Genomic DNA, 22,137 nt, shown 5'->3' on the forward strand with positions numbered 1-22,137 from the left:
TCCGAGAGTCTGCCTGTACGCAAGTTAGCAGAGTTACCACGCAGCCAGCGTTGGATCGAAATGATCAGATACATTATTTGTCCATCAAATAGTATTTCTATTTTGATGACAGCTGTTTTGGCGTGATAGTGCTACATATACCTGGTCCCGAATCAAAATCAATGACAAATAAGTATTGTGCATGAGTAATATATGTTGATGCGATTTACAAGCATCAATAGACCATACATAACAGAAAAAATATAAAAAGGTTATAAAACTTCAAAAAGATGTGATATCCTGTGCATATTATATTTTAAGTGTTTAACAATAAAACTACATATTATGTTTAATATTATGAAAATAAACACAACTTCAGAGCAATTGAATCTATCATGTATTTTATATTAGCAGTAAAATAAAATTTAGTTTTATTTTGAAAGTCGAGACCTCGAGGTAATGCACAAAGCTCACTTGGTGGAGAACTGTGTGCAACAAGGATTGCACTACTTTTCCGTAAATATTCGCCCCCTCCATATTGTTACTTCCCTTTCCCATGAAAAACCATTTATAATTATTTCACTTTTGCTTGCAGTGCCATTGCCATCACCATGTATTTCACATTGAATATCTCTAAAATCTAAGAATTCTACAGTTAATCCGTCCGAACCTGGACTTTTATCATTTCTCATTTTAGTGAAGAATATCCTGGCTTCAACATTACTTATTAGGTCTTCTACTGTAAGCTTTCCCTCTCATCTGTAGTCAGTTTTGGTACATTAAGGTCTTTCAATTTTATTTGCCAATCAATATCAGCGTACTTTTTATTTTCTGAGTACAATTATTCGTAAAACTTTTGTTTCCTTTAATATTTCATTCTGTTCAGTAATTTATTTATTTTCACCAACCTGTAGTCGCGGAATAATTTTATCTGTAAATCTTCTTTTTTCAAGGCTGAAAAAATATTTTGTGGGTTTTTCTCCCTCAGTCAACCATTTTTCGCGCGATCTAATAATACTACCTTTTAACCTAGCTTGCACTTCTCATCTCAACTAACTTATGTTTTTTTCTTTCTAATTCCAGTTGAAGACGGGCATCACGATTTTCAAAATCTCCTGTTTATTGCTATATTTCTTCCACAACCCCTTTCTTTTTCTTCTTAAAACATGCATACGAAATAGTCGTTCCTCTTAAACGTCAAAGCAAAAGTTTCAGCAACATCTGGTCATTCAACGTAAAATGTAATTCCTGGTCAGGAATGTTGTCAATATTTTCAAGATTATACAATGCAATGTGTATTTTAAAAAATCTCGTATGGATTTGTTAATTTTTGCAACATAGGTTAGAAAACCTGTAGGCCCGCCCCTATAAGCTTCCACAATTAGGCCTGTATTTAAAATGAGAGTTTCAAATACTTTAAGACTGTGTAAAATGAACTTTAGACTGCGTAAAATGAACTTTACTCGAATATTGAATTATATTTTGGCAAAAGGCATTTGAAAAGAAACGAAAGCGATTTAATGTTTCAAGGCAAATGCAAAACATGACTGTGATCAATGTGATTAAACAGTCCTTAACAAAACATACGTTCTTCTGGTCTTCCTGCATGAGAGAGAGAGAGAGAGAGTTAAATTAAATAAATAAGTAAACCCGACACATATATTATGTTTAATTATTTTTAGTTACATCTAAATTATCCACATAGTTGAGCTCACTGAATGCCACACACACATACACATATATATCTGGAATACAAAATATAGTTTTGTGTATATTTAACGCCATTCATGAAAATAAGTCACTGATGCATCTGCTTTAACTGCACAATGCTGCTTTTATTCCACACCAGGGAACGCATCCACGTGTCCAGCCTCGTGGTCTTCAAAAGAGCGACAAAAAGGGCGAAATCCTCTCAACCATAGTCTGTTTTCGGTCTACTCCGGTGTACATGTACATAACACGTATAACCACCACGTGATCGGTTGCCACGTCAGCGTGACCTTTTCAACGGTCCAGCTTAATATAAACCAAGGACAAGAATATTCATGTTGGTCGGTGACCATTTCACGGTTCCTAGATATCATTTCACACTGCGCATGTTCGAGAATGGCCTAGTGGGAATAATTGTGCCAGTGCCCTTTCTTCACATATTGTTAAAATACAATATGGGCTCCAACTAGCCTATCTATAAAACACCTGTCACTTCTGCAGCTGGGGGCGTTCCATGTATTACACATTTATACGAGATAAACTTGAATATCTATATTACAGGAATGTTTGTTTGAGGCACACCACAATTTTAGACTCGATACAGCATGAACGAAAATTAAAAGAAAAGATTATTTTAAACTTCCAAGGCCTAAGAATAGATTTACTTTATCCCTAAAATACCAGTATTCCTCCTCTAAATTGTTGGAAAAAATACGCACACATATACCTTTGAGTTCTAAGTTCCTAATATCAGTGACTTTATATATATATATATATATATATATATATATATATATATATATATATATATATATATATATATATATATATATATATATATATTTAAGAGAGTTACAAGATAATATTGGAACTGAAACAGTAAACGGTGTTAGGCGTAATACAGCAGAACGTCTCGACCTTGTAGGAATTGCGACATTTGCAAAATAAAAGAAGTAGATCAAAGAGTACTTCAGCGACTTATAGGGTGTGTTCCCAATGAAACTATTGTTTTACGCAGATCGATCCGACGCCGCGGGGGGTTTCGAGCAGCTAAGGGGTGATTTATTCGGCTTTAGGATGCTTTTTCACTTCGTTCTGAGTGCGATCGAACGCACACGATAGTTAATCACCCCTTAGCTGCTCGAGGAAGCGTGTCATTCAGTTAATCATATATTGCACTCAGCGAGAGTCCCCGAGGAGTTGGATCAATCTATGTAGGACGATAGTAACATTGGGAAAGCATACATATAAAATACATTAACTGTAAAAAAATTTCTATGTACATGTGCTAATAATTTGATATTGCAAACGCCATATAAGGGTTCTGATTTGACAATGGAATTGACGTTGTCATGACAACTGTCAGAATCCTGCTACTGCTTGGTTTCAGTGGGCGGTGCCATATTATAATCGGCATGAACCGGGGCGACAGCATTTTCTATCTCCTCCTCGATGTCACTGTCTTCATCCTCTAATTTCTCCTTTTCAGTCAGTGCACTCGAAGGGCGCTTAGTGACAGTAGTTTTCTATGTGGACACTGCCTCAGGAAGCTTTGGTTTCTCTTCACTCCAGTTAGCTTCGGCAACAGCTTGCTGGTAGTTTAGAGGATGGTAGGACGGCCCTCCGCCTGGCTGGTACGGGTCATACGGTGGGTAGTATCCCATGGGGGGAGGCGGCGGTGGCAGTTGTTGCTGTTGTTGCTGTTGTTGTTGCTGTTGTTGTTGGACGGTACTTATCATTGTGATGTTCGGCTGAGGCGGCGCACTGCCCGCTATGAAGATAACTTGCTGAAATGACAATAACCAAAACTTAGAGAGCATTCACATCGAGAAGAGCCGAGGTCTAGCACGGCCGAGACCTAATTATGGCGGACCTACATGAAAGGAACACTGCGTAATCCTTTAATGGTCTCTCAATGTAGGTCCGCCATATTTAGGTCTCGGTCTTGCTAGACCTCGGCTCTTCTCAATGTGAATGCTCTCTAAAATGCTAAATGTAATCTCTCTCTCTCTCTCTCCCTCTCTCGTGTGTGTGTGTTTTTGTGTGTGTTTAACTACCAAATATACAGAATGGAAAAAAGTAATCGTTACTTTCAATCAATAAAAGTTCGTCTTAATTCAAAATAAGAATAAAGTAACTTTTCTATAGACAACAGCTTTATGTTGAAATAGTTTTTACCTAAAATATTTATTGGATATATTGGAAATATTGGACGTAAAAACTATTTCAATATTAAGCTGTTGACAGAAGAAAAATTACATCATCCTTACAACATAAAACAGCTGTTAAAATTCTTAAATTAATTATTTTGGAATAGAAAGGCCATACATACCGGTTCTGGTTGGTCTATGGTCGAGCAGCAACAGCAGACAGAGGCGGACACTATGGCTACTATCCACTCAATGAAGCCCAGCCCTCCCGCTCCCGCCCTAAACACGTACAAGTATATATTCCCATAGGTATGGGAAGTAACCTGTAAATAAATTAATGCATGGGTATTATTATCACATGTGTTCAACTGATGCTTGAACGTGAAATATAATGACTTAAACCCGTGGTCAAGATATATATACTGTGTAATGCGATCTGACGCACACCTTGAAAACGGGTAGTGTGGTCTGATCTACCGGTGAATTCAGGATCATTCGGTGCCGAGTCTGGTAGTTGGGTAGGCCTGAAACATGTAAGCGACCAGTCGACTAAATACTGTCAATCGACCGTGCAGTTGCAAGTGGTATGCTACTGGTTATAGCAACCTACTGACAACCAAGAAGAGACCGATAGGCAAACTTCAGGATACCGATATTTTTCATTTTTAGTCGCACTGGTTGTCGGTGCACAAAAAATGGCCTTCATGTGTCAATTAGCAACCTTATGCAACCACTTTAAAACCTATGGCAACCTTCTTGCGACTGAGGTTGCAAAGAGGTTGCCAAAAGGTTCCAAGCGCAGTGTGACCCAGGCTTAAGACAAGAGTAGGCTGGTTATGTGCGAATCGGATCCAGACCCCCAATGGACACCTTAACCCCCAAATCTGAACCTACTTAACAATGGGTGGGATATCCATAAAAATGGATAACTGAAGGATAACCCTGCTAACAAGAATGATCTAATACTATCTTCATGTATGCACCGTTTGTGGAACGCCATCACTCAGCAAAAAGTTATATGACTTTTTGACTCCACTTATAACTAGAAAAGCACTCAGAGAGAACAGACCTCCGCCAAGGCAGCAAAGTCTCCATCCAATGCCGTTTCTCCTAAATTTTCGATATTTTTGATTATTGATTGATTATTGATCCGGATCACCACCAAAAACTAACCATCTGTTCCTTGGCCCACTTTTGACAATTCCTGAAAATTTTATCAAAATCGGTCCATAACTTAGTTTTTTGATTATCGATTATTGATTGATTATTGATCCGGATCACCACCAAAAACTGACCACTTCTAAGATAACCCATTTCTGACCTACCCTGAAAATTTCATCAAAATCGGACCATAACTTTTTGAGTTATGTTGATGATTGATTTTGATTATTCAATTGATTGATTACCACCAAAAATCAATTATCTCTTCCTTGGCCCACATCTGACAGTTTCTGAAAAGTCATCAAAATCGGTCTATAACTTTTTGAGTTATGTTGATGACAGACAGACAGACAGACAGACAAACAAACAAACAGACAAACAGGGGTGAAAACATAACCTCCTTGGCGGAGGTAATTACAGATGCTTTTGGTTTTGATACAGTTAGGTGAGGTCAACTGGATATTTAGTCGGATGTATATTGACTGAGTGGATCGTTTATTATTGAACGTATTTTCGGTTAAGTTTAACAGATCAGTTTTAAGAGTGCAACGTACTCTTATAGTCACCAGCTTTTCTGTATTCTACACAACGACCTGAAGAAGTGGTCCATGTACTTAAAGTTTATATCCTCTGATATCAGGGGTTTGTTAAATAGCATACAAAATTAAGATAATTTTGTAACTGACTACAAGCGAATCCTGTGGTCAGAGAATAAAAAAATGTTGTCACTTTGAGTCATACATACTCTGAACAAAGGCAAAGCTCCGGACATGCCCATCAAAATCGGACCGAAGATAAAGGCAGTGAAGATTGAAAATGTCTGGAAAGAGTTACGCTGAAAGAGAAAGTGAAAGTGAAAGAAGCATACATAATATACATATATTATCATAAATTTTCTTTAGTATAGAAATCTGTTCATACCGAGCGTAATATATCTCAGCGACACTGCTGTATTGGAATGTTTTGGGAGGAATACATTCCGTCATGTTATATGCCGCAGCCGACGATGGATATTTGATTGGCCGTCTTTAGGCCAGCCCGGGGGGGGGGGGGGGGGGGGGGAGAGGGCTGTAATGAAAGATGACTCTCTTACAAGGTGTATGTAAAGACCAGGCAGTAGAATGGCCAGATTATCAGTACAGATGTGTCGCTTAGATACATATGTATATCGTAAAGATGAACAATGCAAGCATCTTTAAACGTAACAATCTGTTTGAGTTAATAAGTAACATTCAGTTTGAGAAGATACGTCTCTCTCTCTCTCTTTCTCTCTCTCTCTCTCTCTTAATCATTATTGCTTAAGCTAATTACTCAACTGATTCTTCGTCAGAAAAGTTCATCTACTTTGTAAATAAGCTATTCAATCGACCAATAAGTTAATTTATATCAATTTATTCATTTAACTATATATCTTTTCATTCATACAGTAAATCATTTCTGTTATCACTCACCAGACATCGTTTGGAACCTTGTCGTTCTCTCGTGATGCAAGCGCCGAAAATACCGGTGAAGAAAAACTGAAAAAAGAGGGCTATATTGAAGATAGAATTTTGTACAACGTTTGGTCTTAGTCTAAGAAAATACAATTTGTCGACCTCTATAAATCAACTAAACCTCTAGCCATACTTTCTAGGCATCAAACTTCAGCACAAGTATCCAACAGCTAAGGAACCGAGAAGAACAGGTACGTTAAGACATAAAAACACTGCTACATGTACGAAATACATGTTCTACCAATAAATCCTTGGACATTCTACAAAGAGAAAACACATCTTCCCTTGCATAAATGTCTGGTTGATAATCTTTCAATAGCTAATTATGCTGATATAAACGTCGTATTTCAATTGCCTTAATTAGACCAGTTGTTAGTCTTGAAAAATTAATTATGCAAATATTAATAAAAATGTACATTCCATTTTTGTCGTTTTTTTCTTCTCGTTATTATATCATGTGAAGTATTTGGAGGGTAGCTCAGACAAGTCTTGGTTAAGGTAAAAAAAAAAAAACGTAGAATAAATTAAGGTTTAGGTTAAGAAATTTATAAAACTTACCCAGGCACCGCACCATATCGGAGCACTCACCATAGTCAAGGTGCGAGATAGACCAGAAGCATAACTGGTGAACGAGTACGAAGTGGAGAACGAGTTGTAGCTGCTATAATAATAATATCTGTAGGCATTTAAAGTCAAATAGTTTTGGTCCGTTTCAAAATGGTTCAGATAGAGGTCGGCCGCGCCACACCCTATTATGAGGAGTCCCAGCGCAATCTGAAATCCACCCAAACATTGGAGGGACCCGTAAGGAAAACGGTCTGGGGGCTCCCCCGCCGGAACCACTTGGTTGTGGCCCACGTGCATTGTGGGTCTGAAAGAAAATGGTGGTGTATTTACAGTGTGCTGTAGATGTTTTATTTCATTTTGATTTTTATAAACTGCCATTATTTACGGTGAACACTATATACACGTATGGACTTAATTGCCACTACCTTAGAAAATTATCGATACCCCAATCTCTCTCTCTCTCTCTCTCTCTCTCTCTCTCTCTCTCTCTCTCTCTCTCCACAAGTATACTGGTGTATAAACAAAAATACAGGTAATACATACAGTGTATGTTTAAGTGCAAATTAAATAATACGTATAAATAGAAAAAAAGTTTATGATATATACGAAAAAATATAAATGAGATTTATTATGAGAAATTACACCTACCCTGTTTTCGTCCTTAAAATTTTTAATTAAAACTATTCAGAATACTACTACTAATACACTATACGCTCAAAGATTTTTTTCACATAAAATTGCACCTATGGCTTACTTGCGACTTAAATAAACGACCTGAAAGATGCTTAAATGAAATCCAACGCTGCACTGTTTTGGTTACTTTTGTTCTGATAGCGCGTCAGACACAATGCGAAATCCGGGGTTCGATAAAACCATCGACAGCAAGGGCAGGTATGGAAAAGCGAAAGTAATTGTCGATATCACACCTGAACTTAACGTTTGAGTTTAGATAATTTTATCTTTCGATTAATTTTTGAAATATCTGATACATGTTTACACTTAAGATATGACCCATTAATTTATCCCCCGTAAACAAAAATAGACTGTAAAGAAAGGTACGTTGGGTTGGCTAGGTGTATTTCAGTTTGATTCCGCCATTTATTATTTTATTTTTTTTATTTTTTTGCATAGCTGATATATTGTTGGATTTTGTCAATCCTACAATGACCATTTTACATCATTTGTAACACCAAAGAGCGACTATTACTACGTAAAATTCGATCAAACACAGTTTTATCAGGAGTCACCACACCCCAACCAAAACATGTCCCATACAACCTCTTATGCAGTTACGCTTTTTTTTCTTGAACCAATTAACTGAAAAATAATACGTGTGGGGATAATAAAACGTTTACCTTAATTCTTCTTCTGTTGCTGAAAGAGAGACAGAGAAAGAGAGAGAGAGGGAGAGGAGGAGAGGGGCGTAGTAGTAGAGATGTCATCTTGACTTTCCTGAGTTTTTTCAAATTTGATCGTGTAGCCGGTTTTCCTCTGCGTCTTAACCGTCTTCACCGCCTAGCCAGCCAGTCAGCGCCCTATCTTCACAGAATGGTTTCAAGTAATACACGACACTTTAAAACTAATTCCCACTTATGAGCACACATGAATGTTGCACCATTTAGTTATAAAGCTTGTCCTCAGCCGTGCCTTCAGTATTCAGCCTCAACCGATTCATAAGACATGACCTAAATCTTTGTTGAATCAATGACTGTCGCTTCGTTGGTAAACATGTCACAAAGGCAATACTGTTTAGTCTCGATGACTTGGAGACATGAAAAAAAGTTGTTCTCGAGATTTGCATCCATCAATCAGTTAATTACATATTCTTGTTAAGAGTTACAAGTATACCGAGCTCGAAATATGGAATTTTTTGTCGTCGGGGTCAATGTTTTGCAATACTAAGCCCGCGCGGTATGAACTGCACATAATGCAGGGCGCGCATTGTATTGAACACTAACTATTACAGGTTACAGAAAGAAGTGCACGTGCACAAGTCCCGAGTGACGTCAAGTGAATATAGGAGTAAGGGCATAATGGCAAAGTCAGCTTGGAAAAACTTCTTGTGAGCTGCTGTGGTGTCAGTGGCACAATAATTGTGCGTACCACATTTTTTTCAGTGGGACCGATTTATGTTAGAGTTCTCGTTAACATTTTACATTTTATTCATTTCGTTCAATTAGGCTCCTCTATATAGCTAAAAGAATTGTATATTTTAACACTTAGGGCGTGTTAATGAAAGCTAAGAAAAACAAGAGATGAGGTGGTTGGCCGAGCTTCAAATAATTCAGTTCCTTAGTTAAAGAAACAGCAGTCTTTATCACTACGTTCGTATATATATATATATATATATATATATATATATATATATATATATATACGTTCATACATAGTAAAAGTAAATAGATAAGTAAGCCCGAAACATGCTTCATGTTTATTTATTTTAACTTATATATAAATCATCCGCATAGTTGAGCTCTCTGAATGCCACACACACATACACATATATATCTGGAATACAAAATACAGCTTTGTGCTTATTTTACGCCATTCATGAAAATAAGTCACTGATACATCTGCTTTAACTGCACAAATTAATGCTGCTTTAATTCCGCACCATGGAACGCAACCACGCGTCCAGCCTCGTGGTCCTCAAAAGAGCGACAAAAAAGGGCGAAATCCATTCAACGATCGTCTGATGTTTTCGGTCTGCTCCGGTGTACATGTACATAACACGTATAACCACCACGTGATCGGTTGCCACGTCAGCGTGACCTTTCAACGGTCCAGTTTAATATAAACCAAGGACAAGAATATTCATGTTAGTCGGTGACCATTTCACGGTTCCTAGATATCATTTCACACTGCGCATGCCCGAGAATGGCCTTGTGGTTAAAATTGTGCCAATGCCCCTTTGTTCACACATTGTTAAAATAAAATTTGAGCTCCAACTAGTCTGTCTATAAAACACCTGTCATTTCTGCAGCTGGGGGCGTTACATGTGTTACACATTTATACGAGATAAGCTTGAATATCTATATTACAGGAATGTTTGTTTGAGGCACACCACGATTTCAGACTCGATAAAGCATAAACGAAAATTAAAAGAAAAAATGATATTCAACTTCCTAGGCCTAAGAACAGTTTTCTTAATACCTGAAGTACCAGCATTCCTCCTCTAAATTGGAAAAAATACGCACACATACCTTTGAGATCTAAGTTCATAATATCACCATAAATGTCACCAGTGACTTTATATACCTGTATATATTTAAGAGTGTAACAAGATAATATTAGAACTAAAAAAGTGAACGGTGTTAGGCGTAATACAGCAGAACGTCTCGACCTTGTAGGAATTGCGACATCAATTACTCATTTGCAAAATAAAAGAAGTAAATCAAAGAGAAATTTAGCGACTTATAGGGTGTGTTCCCGATGAAACTATTGCTCTACGCAGATCGATCCGACGCCGCGGGACTTTCAAGCAGCTAAGGGGTGATTAACTCGGCTTCGGGAAGCTTTTTCACTTGGCTGCTCCAGGAAGCGTGAAATTTAGTTAATCATATTATATTCAGCCAGAGTCTCTGAGGAGCTGGTCAATCTACAAAATGTATGTAGAACGATAGTTTCAATGGGAAGGCATCCATTGAAGTGCTTGAGTGCGCCCCATGTTAAAAATGTATAAAATGTTTAAAATAAAAAGAAATCGCTATGTACATGTGCTAGTAATTTGATATCGCAGACGCCATATAAGGGTTCTGATTTGACAATGGAATTGACGTTGCCATAACAACTGTCAGAATCCTGCTACTGCTTGGTTTCAGTGGGTGGTGCCATACCATAATCGGCATGAACCGGGGCGACAGCATTTTCTATCTCCTCCTCCTCGATGTCACTGTCTTCATCCTCTAATTTCTCCTTTTCAGTCAGTGCACTCGGAGGGCGCTTAGTGACAGTAGTTTTCTCCGTGGGCACTGCCTCAGGAAGCTTCGGTTTCTCTTCACTCCAGTTAGCTTCAGCAACAGCTTGCTGGTAATTTGGAGGATGGTAGGACGGCCCTCCTCCGTACGGGTCATACGGTGGGTAGTACCCCATAGGGGGAGGCGGCGGTGGCAGCGGTTGTTGTTGTTGTTGTTGTTGCTGTTGTTGTTGGACGGTGCTTATAACTGTGACGTTGGGCTGAGGTGGCGCACTGCCCGCTACGAAGATAACTTGCTGAAATGACAAACACCAAAACTAAAATGTTAAATGTATATAATTTCTCTCTCTCTTTCTATCTTTGTCTCTCTCGTGTGTGTGTTTGTGTGTTTGTGGTCGTTAACTATTAAATATACCGAATGGAAAAAAGTAATCGTTACTTTCAATCAATAAAATTTCGTCTTAATTTAAAATCAAAATGAAATGTTTTTTTTTTTTCAGACAACAGCTTTATGTTGAAATAGTTTTTACCTCCAATATTTGTTGACGGAAGAAAAATTACATCATCCTTATAACATAGCTCAGTTGACGAAATTCTTCTCTAACATAAATTAAGTATTTTTGGAATAGAACTGCCACACATACCGGTTCTGGCCGGTCTATGGTCGAGCAGCAACAGCACACAGAGGCGGACACTATGGCTACTATCCACTCAATGAAACCCAGCCCTCCCGCTGCCGCCATAAACACGTAAAAGTATATATTCCCACCGGTGTAGGTAATGAGCTGTAAATAAATACACGGAGTATTATAATCACATGTTTTCAACTTATGCTTGAAAGTGAAATATAATGGCTAAAACTCGTGGTATAGATATATACGCCTCTATCAAAAAGTTTCACCCTCACCATAATTATGTATATTGCAACAAGGGTACTAGTAAATCTAATTTTACCATTATGTCACAACTACGCGACTGGTTATTTTGTAAATGAGATCTGAATAGTAGAACATTGACCTCCATAGCGTGCCTACTGAAATACCCAAACACGAACTATTTTATGTTCGGCTCCTAAGCGAGAGGGATGCATTTTTTTTTAACGTTTTGACCCGATAAATAGCCAATAGCCAGAAGGTTGGGTTGTTCCATGAGTACTATTTCAAAGGGCAAGACCATATACCGGCTATACCTAAACAAACCTTTGCAATACTGCCTGGGTATGGTGTACCGAATGAAACCACAAACAGAGAAGACAAGACGCCTTTCTCGTAAAAAAACGATTCATGACATTTAGAACTTGACTGCAACATTTAACAAGAGCGGGGCAAGCCATGTTTCTGAAGACGTCTGCACAATGACCGTTATTTTGGCAGGGTTTCTGTTAGGAGGGTGAGGTGCCATACCGGAACTCTGGCATGGACACCAACCAACAACTACACAATGCTACTTGACCTAGACGAAAGCAGGTTAAGCGTTTTCAAAAGTGATGGCCGATGAGGGATTTGGAGAACAGCTGCCAAGAAGTATTTTCCAATGTTCGGTCTCTATTCGATAGAACCCCCACCCCGACCCCACATAAGTCATGGTATGGTGTGTATTGCCTACCATGGTATGGGCAAGCTGGCAGTGGTCTGTGTGAACCTTAACGCAGTTCCATGCATCCAATTACTGAAAAGTAACTTAAGGAATTCTGTTAAGAATATCTTTTCGGGCCATGACCACCCATTTATGTTTTAGCATGATAATGCCACTGCACGTACAGGCAATGTATAACAGTAGGCTGGTCATATAGTATATACAAACCAGACCCGGACCCCAAAGGACAGCTCATCCCCCAGATCAGAACCTTATAAACAATGTGTGGGATATCCACGGAAATGGATAATTTAAGGATAATCCTTCTAACAAAAATTATCTCATACTATTTTTGCACCTTATGTGGAAAGCAATCACTCAACAAAAACAAACAAACTTGCAGACGCTTCAGGTACGTCCTCCAACCCAGAAGTTACTGTAATAAATAGTAAAATATGCCTCTGATTTTTTTACAGAGTTTAGCTCATTTATTGGTTATATATAATCAGTAAATTATAAACTAGAGGATCAGAGAGGCGATACCGCCTCCGAATATTGTACCACCAGCTGGAGTAAGCGCGATCATATAGACCCCCACACACACAAAAAAGGGACACCAACACCAGTCTTGTGCTTGACAAGCTGTAAAAAATGCAATCAACAAGAATTCTCAAAATATGCAAAATATATATATAACTAAAAATGGTACAATCAAAGTTCAGTTCATAGTAAGGTAGGTCAAAGATCAATTTCAAGGTCACAGTAAATTTCCAGTATATGACTTCCTATTCAAGCTCAATAGCAACTATGGACCTATCTCTGCCAGTTTTGGAGATAAAAGGGAACCAAAATTTGTAAACTTCAATTCATGATAAAAAGTAGGTCAAAGGTCAATTTCAAGGTCACACTTAGATTGCCAGTATATGACTTCATATTCAAATTCAATAGTAACTATGGACGTATCTTTGCCAGTTTTGGAGATAAAAAGGAACCAAAATTTGCAAAGTTCAATTCATGATGAAAAGTAGGTCAAAGGTCAATTTCAAGGTCACATGTACATTGCCAGTATATGACTTCCTTTTCAATTTCAATAGTAACTATAGACCTATCTCTGCCAGTTGTGGAGATATAAGGGACTAAATGTTATAATTTTGGAGTTACAATAATGTGCCATAAATTTCCTACAGAAAAAATTAATTAAAATAAAGAAAAGGTCATTTTGGTCAAAATTCTTGAAATGGGAGGTGCTCTGAAGTTCCAGATGTTCAAATTTGATGAAATTATGTCATTTTTGACCACAAGTTGTCTGCCTTATGTTTTATTTTTCCGGAGTTCAAAATTTATTATCCATTACCGTACTGCACATTTTGCTTTCACCACCAATATGTACATTTTGATACAGCGTAACTTGAAAACCGTATGGAATACAAAAAAACGGAGACCACTTTTAGTGTTGGGCTTTACATGCTCTACAAAATGCAAAAAAGAATGGGTCTCTAGCATTAACGGTTCCCGAATTAGAGACAGTTTTCAGTTTCGGTATCTTATGGCCGCTACTCCCGTGAAAATGCACCGATTGACCCCAAATTCACGCAAATGAAAGATGACCCAAAGGGTAACACTTTCCAGTAATATTATTGGTTAAGTGTGTGTGGTGTCTGAATAACAGCGCAAATAATTTTTTTTCGTAAAAAAATTCATTTTTTTGAAAATTTGGGCCCGTTTGACCTTGAAATGAAGGTCAAAGGTCAAATCCAAGGGCATATTTGAAATCTACACATATGACATTTGGAAAGTCGTCTGTATAAATTTTTTCCCATAATTCCTTCCGTAGGGTAGATAATTAGCATTTAATTTTGCCATTTTTGGACAAGGGTGCATTGCAATGAGTGCCACACCTAGACCCCAATACCGACAAAGCCCAAATTTTACGTGGAACGATTTGAGATTATAGGTGACCTAAATCCAAGAGATGGGTATGGAGGCCCTTACCGTCTAGGAGGAGAAGCGGTAACGGTAACATGGCGGCGGAGCCGGCGGAACGGACCGGACGGGACTTAAACCATGTGTACCGCCAGCGCCAACGCTGGTGGTACAATAAAAGCTATTAAACAATGATATAATATACAAATTTACAATAATGCAATTGCCAGTAGATGTAGCGGTGTCGTTTAGATCTAGTGCTCATTCCCAATGAAACTACAGGTCTACGTATAACGACCCAGCTCCGTGAGGACTCTCGCCGAATGCAATCAGTTTAACAAATTAACACGCGCCTTTTTGCTTCCAGCGTACTCTAATAGTCACCAGCTTTTCTGTATTCTACCCAAAGCCCCCAAGAAGTGGTTCATGTACTTATGAGATAATAACTGTTTATTTTGGCCAAACAAAAAAATAATTTTCCTGGAGTAAGCAACAATTTTCCCATACTTACCAATGGTTAATGAATCCATTTCTACATTCAAAGTTAGTCTTTTTTAAGAGATTATTACAGAGTATAGCCATCTATGAAGGTCATTTTATCCGATGACAAGCTCAGATATCAGAATAAAAGCTATAACTGCCGTTTTTGTGGTAAAACTGAATATATTAAATTTCTATGTGTTTTTGTAATGTTTTTAATGTGAAATATAGATCTCATACAAAGAGTTGTTATCCCTGTTTAATGCGTTTAATGGTTTATACCCTTGCATATCAGCGGTTTGTTAAATAGTATACAAAATTAAGATAATTTTATAACTGTCTACTAGCGAATCCTTTGGTCAGAGAATATAAATGTTGTCACTTGGGGCATACTTACTCTTAAAAAAGGCACAGTACCCGCCATGAACATCACAACCGGAGCGAAGATCAATGCTGTGAAGATTGAAAATGTCTGGAAAGAGTTACGCTGAAAGGGAAAATGAAAGTGAAAGTAGCATACATAATATATACACACTCTGGACAAAAGAAGTGTCACCCCCTAACTCAGAGTAATATAAGTAGGCAGATGTTACCTGGTCTACTTATAATGTGACTAATGAGTATAAAACCGCTATACCATGGAATTGTATTGTTGGTCTTGTACATGTACAGCAAATGTTATTCCTGTCTTCCTCCAATATGGCAAGAAACAGGCAATTATCTAACAGTTATAGGTGCAAGTTATTAACCTGAAGAGGCGGAATATAAGCAATGTCAGAATATCGATACAATTGAATTGTTCAGTCAGAACCGTGCAGAGGGTCTGGTCTCGGTATAGAAACACTGGATCAATACAAGAGACAAATTGCCTCTGATGGGTCGTCCAAGAAAAAATACCGGCCGTGAAGACCGACGACTGATTTTGATGTCCAGGTTGTCAAAGTTCGACACTGCTTGTCAGTTGACAACACAGTGGAACAATTTCACACATAAGAATGTGTCTATGAAAATTGCTAGACGTCGGTTACATGCTCAGAGAGTGTACAGCAGGGTAGCAAGACTGAAACCTCTTATATCGTTACAAAACAGGCAACGTAGAGTAAACTAGGGTCAACAGGATCTGGAACTGGACAGTTCATGACAATTGGTCCTATATATTTTTTCTGATGAAAGTCGCTTTGACAGACGGGTACTATGCTGGCAAACTGCTGGTAAAGCATTTGAACCACATGCAGTGAATTTTCGAACCCGGAGCAGCAAATTCATCATGGTGTGGGGCTGCATCAGCATCCATGGCGTGGGCGAATTGATAGTGGTTAATGGAAACATTAATCACTAGAAATATATCGATGTTTTGGAGTCAGGCTTGCTACCATCTATTACTAACATGTTTGGTGACAGAAATTATCCATTTGTTCACCAGGATGACAATGCTCCTTGTCACAGGCCCAGAGCAGTTGATGATTGGTCTGACCAACAGGACATTCACAGGGTGATGTGGCCTGCCCAGAGTCCGGATGCAAACATAATAGAAAATGTGTGGAATGATATGTCAAAACTTTTTACAAATGTCCGTCTAACCAGCAGAGAAACTCTGTTATATTCGGTGTTTCATGCTTGGGTGAGCATAAGCCCTGAACGCATCAGACAATTATATGAATCCTTGCTTCGTAGACTGGCACCTATTATTAGGTCACGTGGCTATGCCACTAAGTACTATATTAATTTTGGACTTGATACTGCATATTTTGATAGAATGTATATTTTGTTCTCATTTTGTGATTTTTTTGTGAAATTTGATGTTAATAAAATGATACCAGGAGCATATCATTCCACAGTCATTTATCTCCCCCATAGTATTGGCCCAGTAGGGGTGACACTTCTTTTGTCCAGTGTGTGTACATTGTATATCATCATAAATTTGCTTCAGTATATAGAGACCTGTTCAAACCGAGCGTGACATATGTCAGCGCCACAGCTGTATTGGTATGTTCTGGTAGGAAAACCATCCGTCATGTTATTACGCCATTGCATGGGAGATTACTTAAACAATTCTTCACAGCCGACGGTAGGTATTTGATTGGTTGTCTTTAGCGTGAGGAGGGAGGGGGAGGGGGCTGTATTTCAAGATGACTCTCTTACGTATAGATCGGGCAATAGAATGATCAGGTTCTCAAAGCCTATCAGTTCAGATGTGCCGCTTAGATACAAAAATGACCCTTGCATCTTAAAAAATCATTACTAATATCACTCACCAGACATCGTTTGGAACCTTGACGATCTTTTGTGATGCAAGCGCCGAAAATACCGGTGAAGAAAAACTGAAAAGGAGAGAGAGATTAAAATCAGAATTTTCTACAACATTTAGTCTAAGACTAGAAAAAATAAACGTTGCCGACTGCTTTCAATCAAAAAGGATATAGTTTAATTGATTGATAGTAGATTTTCAAGTTTGCATTGATGGGTATCTAATTTTTTTTCTGTCGGAAGACGGTCAAAAATGGAGGATGGATCAAGAAAGATTTTGGAAAACTGTCAGAAAATAACTCTGGATCCGCCCCTGTAGCCATCAAACTCCAGGACAAGTATCCAACAGCTAATGATCCGAGAAGAGCAGGTAAGTTATGTAATACAAACACTGTTACATGTTCGAGATACCAAGACTTGGCTAAGTTTTGCGTCTGCATACTTTAAAAGTAAGAAAGGTAGAATAAATTAAGGGTAATGTTTAAAATATCAAAGTAAATAAATAAATAAAATAAAAACTTACCCATGCACCGCACCATATCGGAAAACTGGCCATTGTAAAGGTGCCAATCAGGTCAGATGTATAAGTGTAGTACGAGTACGAAGTGTAGAACGAGTAACCGGAGTAGTAGCTATAATAATAAATCCTTTCGGTATTTAAAGTCAAGGAGTTTTGGCTCGTTTCAAAATAGTTGAGATAGAGGTCGGCCGCGCCACACCCTATTATAATGAGACCCAGGGCAATCTGGAATCCACCCAAACATTGGAGGGAACCGTAAGGAAAATTGTCTGGGCGCTCTCCCGCCGGAACCACTTGGTTGTGGCCCACGTGCATTGTGGGTCTGAAAGAAAAATAGTGGTGTATTAACGGTGTGCTGTAGATGTTTTATTGTTTATTTTGATTGTTTATCTTGATTCTTTTTAAACTGCCATTATTTACGGTTAACATTATATACACGCATGGACTTAATTGCCACTATAGCTTAGAAAATGATCGAGGATTCATCCTCTCTCACTCTCTCTCTCTCTCTCTCTCCTCACAAGTATACTTGCGTATAAACAAAATACACGCAATACATATGTTTAAGTACAAATTAAATAATACGAATAAATAGAGGAAAAAAAAAGGATTATGATATAAACAAAAAATATAAATGAGATCTACCATGAGAAATGACACCCACACTGTTTTTGTTTAAATTTTAAATTCAAGAACTATTCAGAAGTACCACTACTAATACACAATATGCTTATTTTTTTCACATAGAATTGCACCTTCGGCTAACTCGCGACTTAAATAAACGACTGGAAAGATGCTTAAATGAAATTCAACGCCGCACTGTTTTGGTTACTTTTGTTCCGATAGCGCGACAGACACAATGCGAAATCCGGGGTTCGATAAAACCATCGATAGCAAACACAGGTGTGGCAAAGCGAAAGTAATTGTCGATATCATACCTGAACTTAACGTTTAAGTTAAGATATTTTTATCTTTCGTTTTATTCCTGAAATATCTGATATTTGTTTACACTTAACAGAAACCGTTAATTTATCCCCCTCAAACTCGGACAAAAATCGACAGTAAAGAAACCCACGTTGCGTTGGCCAGGGGTGTTTCAGTTTGTGTCCGCCATTTTTTTTTCATAGCTGATATATTTTTCAAATGATGTAACGTCAGTATAACATTTTGTCAAGCCTACAATGTCCGTTTTACATCCTTTGCGACATCAAAGAGAGAATATCACTTCATAAAATTCGCTAAAATTCAGTTTTATCAGGAGTCACCACTACCCAACCAATACATGTCCCATACCACTTCTTATTTAATTACGTTTTTTTTCTTGAACCAATTAACTGAAGAATAATACGTGTGTAGATAATAAAACGTTTACCTTAATTCTTCTTCCGCTGCTGATAGAGAGAGAGAAGGAGAGTGAGAGAGAGGGAGAGAGAGAGAGAGAAAGCGAGGGACGTAGTAGTAGAGATGTCATCTTAACTTACCTGAGTTTTTTTTTTTTTTTTTTCAAATTTGATCGTGTAGCCGGTTTTCCTCTGCGTCTTAACCGTCTTCACCGCCTAGGCAGCCAGTCAGCGCCCTATCTTCACAGAATGGTTTCAAATAATACACGACACTTATAAAATACTTCCCACTATGAGCACACATGAATTTTGCGACACTTAGTTATAAAGCTTGTCCTCAGCCGTGCCCTCAGTATGCAGCCTCAACCGATTCATAAAATCTGACCTAAATCTATTAAATCAATAACTGTCGCTTCGTTGCTAACCATGTCACAAATGTTTAGTCCCAAGGACTTGGAGACGAGATAAAAACGTTGTTCTCGAAATTTGTATCCTCTAATCACTCAATTACATACCCTATAAAGAGACACATTTATTCCAAACTCGAGAAATGGATTTTTGTCATCGGAATAGATATTTCGCAATAATAAGCGTGTGGTATATAGGCCTACTAGGCATAATACAGGGCGCGCATTGTATTGAACAATGGCTTTTATGAATAAAAGAAAAAAGTTCACGTGCACAAGTCCCGAGTGCCACCAAGTGAATAAACGGGGAAGGGTACAATGGCAAAGTCAACTTGGAAAAAATCTTGTGAGCTGCTGCGGGATCGGTATGCGTGCCAGGGTTTTTTTTTTCCTTAGTTTAGGAAACAGCAGTCTTTATCTCTATGTTACTTCTTCTCTGTCCTCTGTCATAATTATGATTTGGGGATCCTTTTAATTAATTTTAGCAAAACACAAATAAACAAACTGTAGTTATTTAACGAAAACGGTAAAATAAAATTAACAAGAGGAGTTGGAAGCTCAGTCCTTGAGGCAAAAATATTTGTATAACTTTTAGTTCTTGTCTACTTTTAGAGAATACATGTGCAGTGCAGAAAGGGTGGGGGTAAAAAAAGCATATTATCAACAGAGGTAGACATTTGTTGGCACCGACCTCCCAGTATGTGATATCTTTATCGCACTTGAAGGGAAAATTAAATTAGCTTGGCTGTGATCATAGTGTGCTTGCCAGGCAGAATTAAAATGAGCGCAGAGGGTAATATTAGATGACACCCACTCAACACACGCGCAGGCGCACTTGCACTTTTGACTGTCGTGGTTGAACAGATCAAGCTCCAGGATGAGGGTAACCTGATATCACCCGGGATGAAGGCGGATTTAGTGGCGGATTTAGGGGGGGGATGTCAGGGAGATCCCGACCCCACCCCCTTAGATTTCTGAAACAATTCACACCAATGGTCCCCTCTTGAAATTAGAATTAATTTTGACTGGCTTAATCACCGTTCTCAACCGTTCGCCCTCTCAAATATCTTTTTTTTTTTTGGGGTCCCTTAACCGGGCTTCGAACCCCACGCCAAGGGGGAGGAAGGGTTGGCTTCCCATCCGCAGACCCCCCCCCCCCTTTAAAAAATCTTGGATCCACCCCTGCATTCCCCAGCACCTACCGGCACCCCCCTCCCCTTAATCCTGCACCTTCGTGTACACTTATACATGTATAAAGCGGTTGTGCATAATGTTATCGGGTCAGTTCTTGACACCCCGGGGCCAAGACAGGTGCGCGGAGGATTAAGTCAGTCACCGCCAGGAAATCTTTGTCTAAGACAAGCTTAAGTGCTCCATGTTCTGCGATAAACCCAGTTCAAACTTAAAGGGCGCACTTGTGAAAAGAAATCAAAACATTAAAATGAAAAGACGATATTTCATATTTATTCTAGAGGAACATACAATGAGAACTATAATTCCTTGGTGCATTTGATACGAAACGTACACTGTGACAGCAAACAGTGCGCTATATCGTTATACGGTATACCTGAGGTATCAATTGAGGTAGCAATAAAGCTAGGTAGTAAATGAACATGAATCCTTGAAAACACTTTTTCACGCAACGAATAAAAAATTTCTACCAGTAAAGTGATAATAGATAACATATGAAACTTTATAAAGGATGAAAATCAATTTATCAGACTCACATGTATAGTGCTTTTAGGCATCTCGGGGTCACTGCAGCATGACAAAAATCGAATTATTTCTGGATAAAAGAGAACCAGTTGGGTTTAAAAAAAAAAAAAACAATCAACACACTCATAAATAGAAATTACATATTAAATTAATAGTTAACCCTTAATTTAATGCCAACATTTTTAGCAAAGTTCGGGTTGGCTTTGTATTCGCAGCTCGCCACATACATGTAATACCTGTAAAATGGGTTAACAGACATGCCCTACTTGTCTTGTGATAGATATAAATTATTTTTTTCCTAGCGCTACTGCGTTGCATTTCACAATTTTCCATCACGTTTATAATACATCTGGGTGAACGCATTCAACAGAATGGTTTATTGTTCATAAAATATGCATGCAGTTGTTCAAAATAATTTATTTTCCTCCCCGTTCTTATCAATAACATCCATACAGAACTGTTTGGATGTACTGTATTTCAGTAAGAGATGCGTCAATAAATAATACTGTATACCTTTTCAGCTAAAAACATGTACAATTTTTTTCAAACTTGGATGATCTATTTCTAATGAAATCATCCTAGTACTGGTGGTCTAATAAGAAAGAAGACTTAACATTGCGGTGTTCATGTACTTCATGTTTTCATGTCCTTTTTTATGGCAAACACAAAACAACTACCCACTTTTGAAATTAGACCCTGACAAAACCCTGAGATTCCAGCTAAATAACAGGTGTCTCTGTCTGCAAAACAAGATTGTTTTTCAATGCACAACGGTACACGAAATCATGCTGAAGCGTTACAAGTTCAAACGTCATTGAGCTCTATTAACGACTAGTGACAATAGCGTGCGGGGTTAATGTGCATTTTTGGACGGTCAGGAGGAAATGCTGAATCCCTAGTATTTTGCTAATAATCTCACCTTCATTCATATTCTCTTTTAAATTATTTTTTTT

General features: G+C 38.2%; 2 protein-coding genes across 3 annotated transcripts; both read right to left on the bottom strand.

The window, feature by feature from the left end:
* Positions 1-1,632: 1,632 nt before the first annotated feature.
* On the bottom strand, positions 1,633-8,939 carry LOC147760436 (uncharacterized). Of its 2 annotated transcripts, XM_086993972.1 has the most exons (6): positions 8,416-8,939; positions 7,052-7,364; positions 6,452-6,517; positions 5,746-5,835; positions 4,022-4,162; positions 1,633-3,476 (listed from the first exon to the last, which is right to left on the bottom strand). In XM_086993972.1, exons 2-6 carry the CDS (start codon positions 7,355-7,357, stop codon positions 3,216-3,218), a joined length of 864 nt encoding a protein of 287 aa, XP_086850098.1. In that variant the 5' UTR covers positions 7,358-7,364; positions 8,416-8,939; the 3' UTR covers positions 1,633-3,215. The 2 variants fall into 2 exon arrangements, with proteins under 2 accessions (XP_086850098.1, XP_086850097.1); XM_086993971.1 differs by having other exon boundaries at positions 7,052-8,939.
* A 540-nt stretch (positions 8,940-9,479) lies between these two features.
* On the bottom strand, positions 9,480-19,659 carry LOC147760437 (uncharacterized). The gene is made up of 6 exons (XM_086993973.1): positions 19,203-19,659; positions 17,725-18,043; positions 17,210-17,275; positions 15,352-15,441; positions 11,621-11,761; positions 9,480-11,272 (listed from the first exon to the last, which is right to left on the bottom strand). Exons 2-6 carry the CDS (start codon positions 18,034-18,036, stop codon positions 10,865-10,867), a joined length of 1,017 nt encoding a protein of 338 aa, XP_086850099.1. The 5' UTR covers positions 18,037-18,043; positions 19,203-19,659; the 3' UTR covers positions 9,480-10,864.
* Positions 19,660-22,137: the final 2,478 nt, after the last annotated feature.

This window comes from Lingula anatina, chromosome 8 (assembly GCF_051362555.1).
Source record: "Lingula anatina isolate TDL-2025a chromosome 8, LinAna3.0, whole genome shotgun sequence".
Lineage (NCBI taxonomy): Eukaryota > Metazoa > Brachiopoda > Lingulata > Lingulida > Lingulidae > Lingula > Lingula anatina.

Bases quoted from the DNA above. Each gene is read 5' to 3' on its own strand.
- LOC147760436 (XM_086993971.1), bottom strand. From the start codon at position 7,438: ATGGCAGTTTATAAAAATCAAAATGAAATAAAACATCTACAGCACACT. The intron at 4,163-5,745 runs GTATGTATGACT...ATTTATTTACAG, and splicing joins GAGCTTTGCCTTTGTTCAGA to GTTACTTCCCATACCTATGG. The intron at 3,477-4,021 runs GTATGTATGGCC...TTGTCATTTCAG, and splicing joins CCATAGACCAACCAGAACCG to CAAGTTATCTTCATAGCGGG.
- LOC147760437 (XM_086993973.1), bottom strand. From the start codon at position 18,036: ATGCACGTGGGCCACAACCAAGTGGTTCCGGCGGGAGAGCGCCCAGAC. The intron at 11,762-15,351 runs GTAAGTATGCCC...ATTTATTTACAG, and splicing joins GTACTGTGCCTTTTTTAAGA to CTCATTACCTACACCGGTGG. The intron at 11,273-11,620 runs GTATGTGTGGCA...TTGTCATTTCAG, and splicing joins CCATAGACCGGCCAGAACCG to CAAGTTATCTTCGTAGCGGG.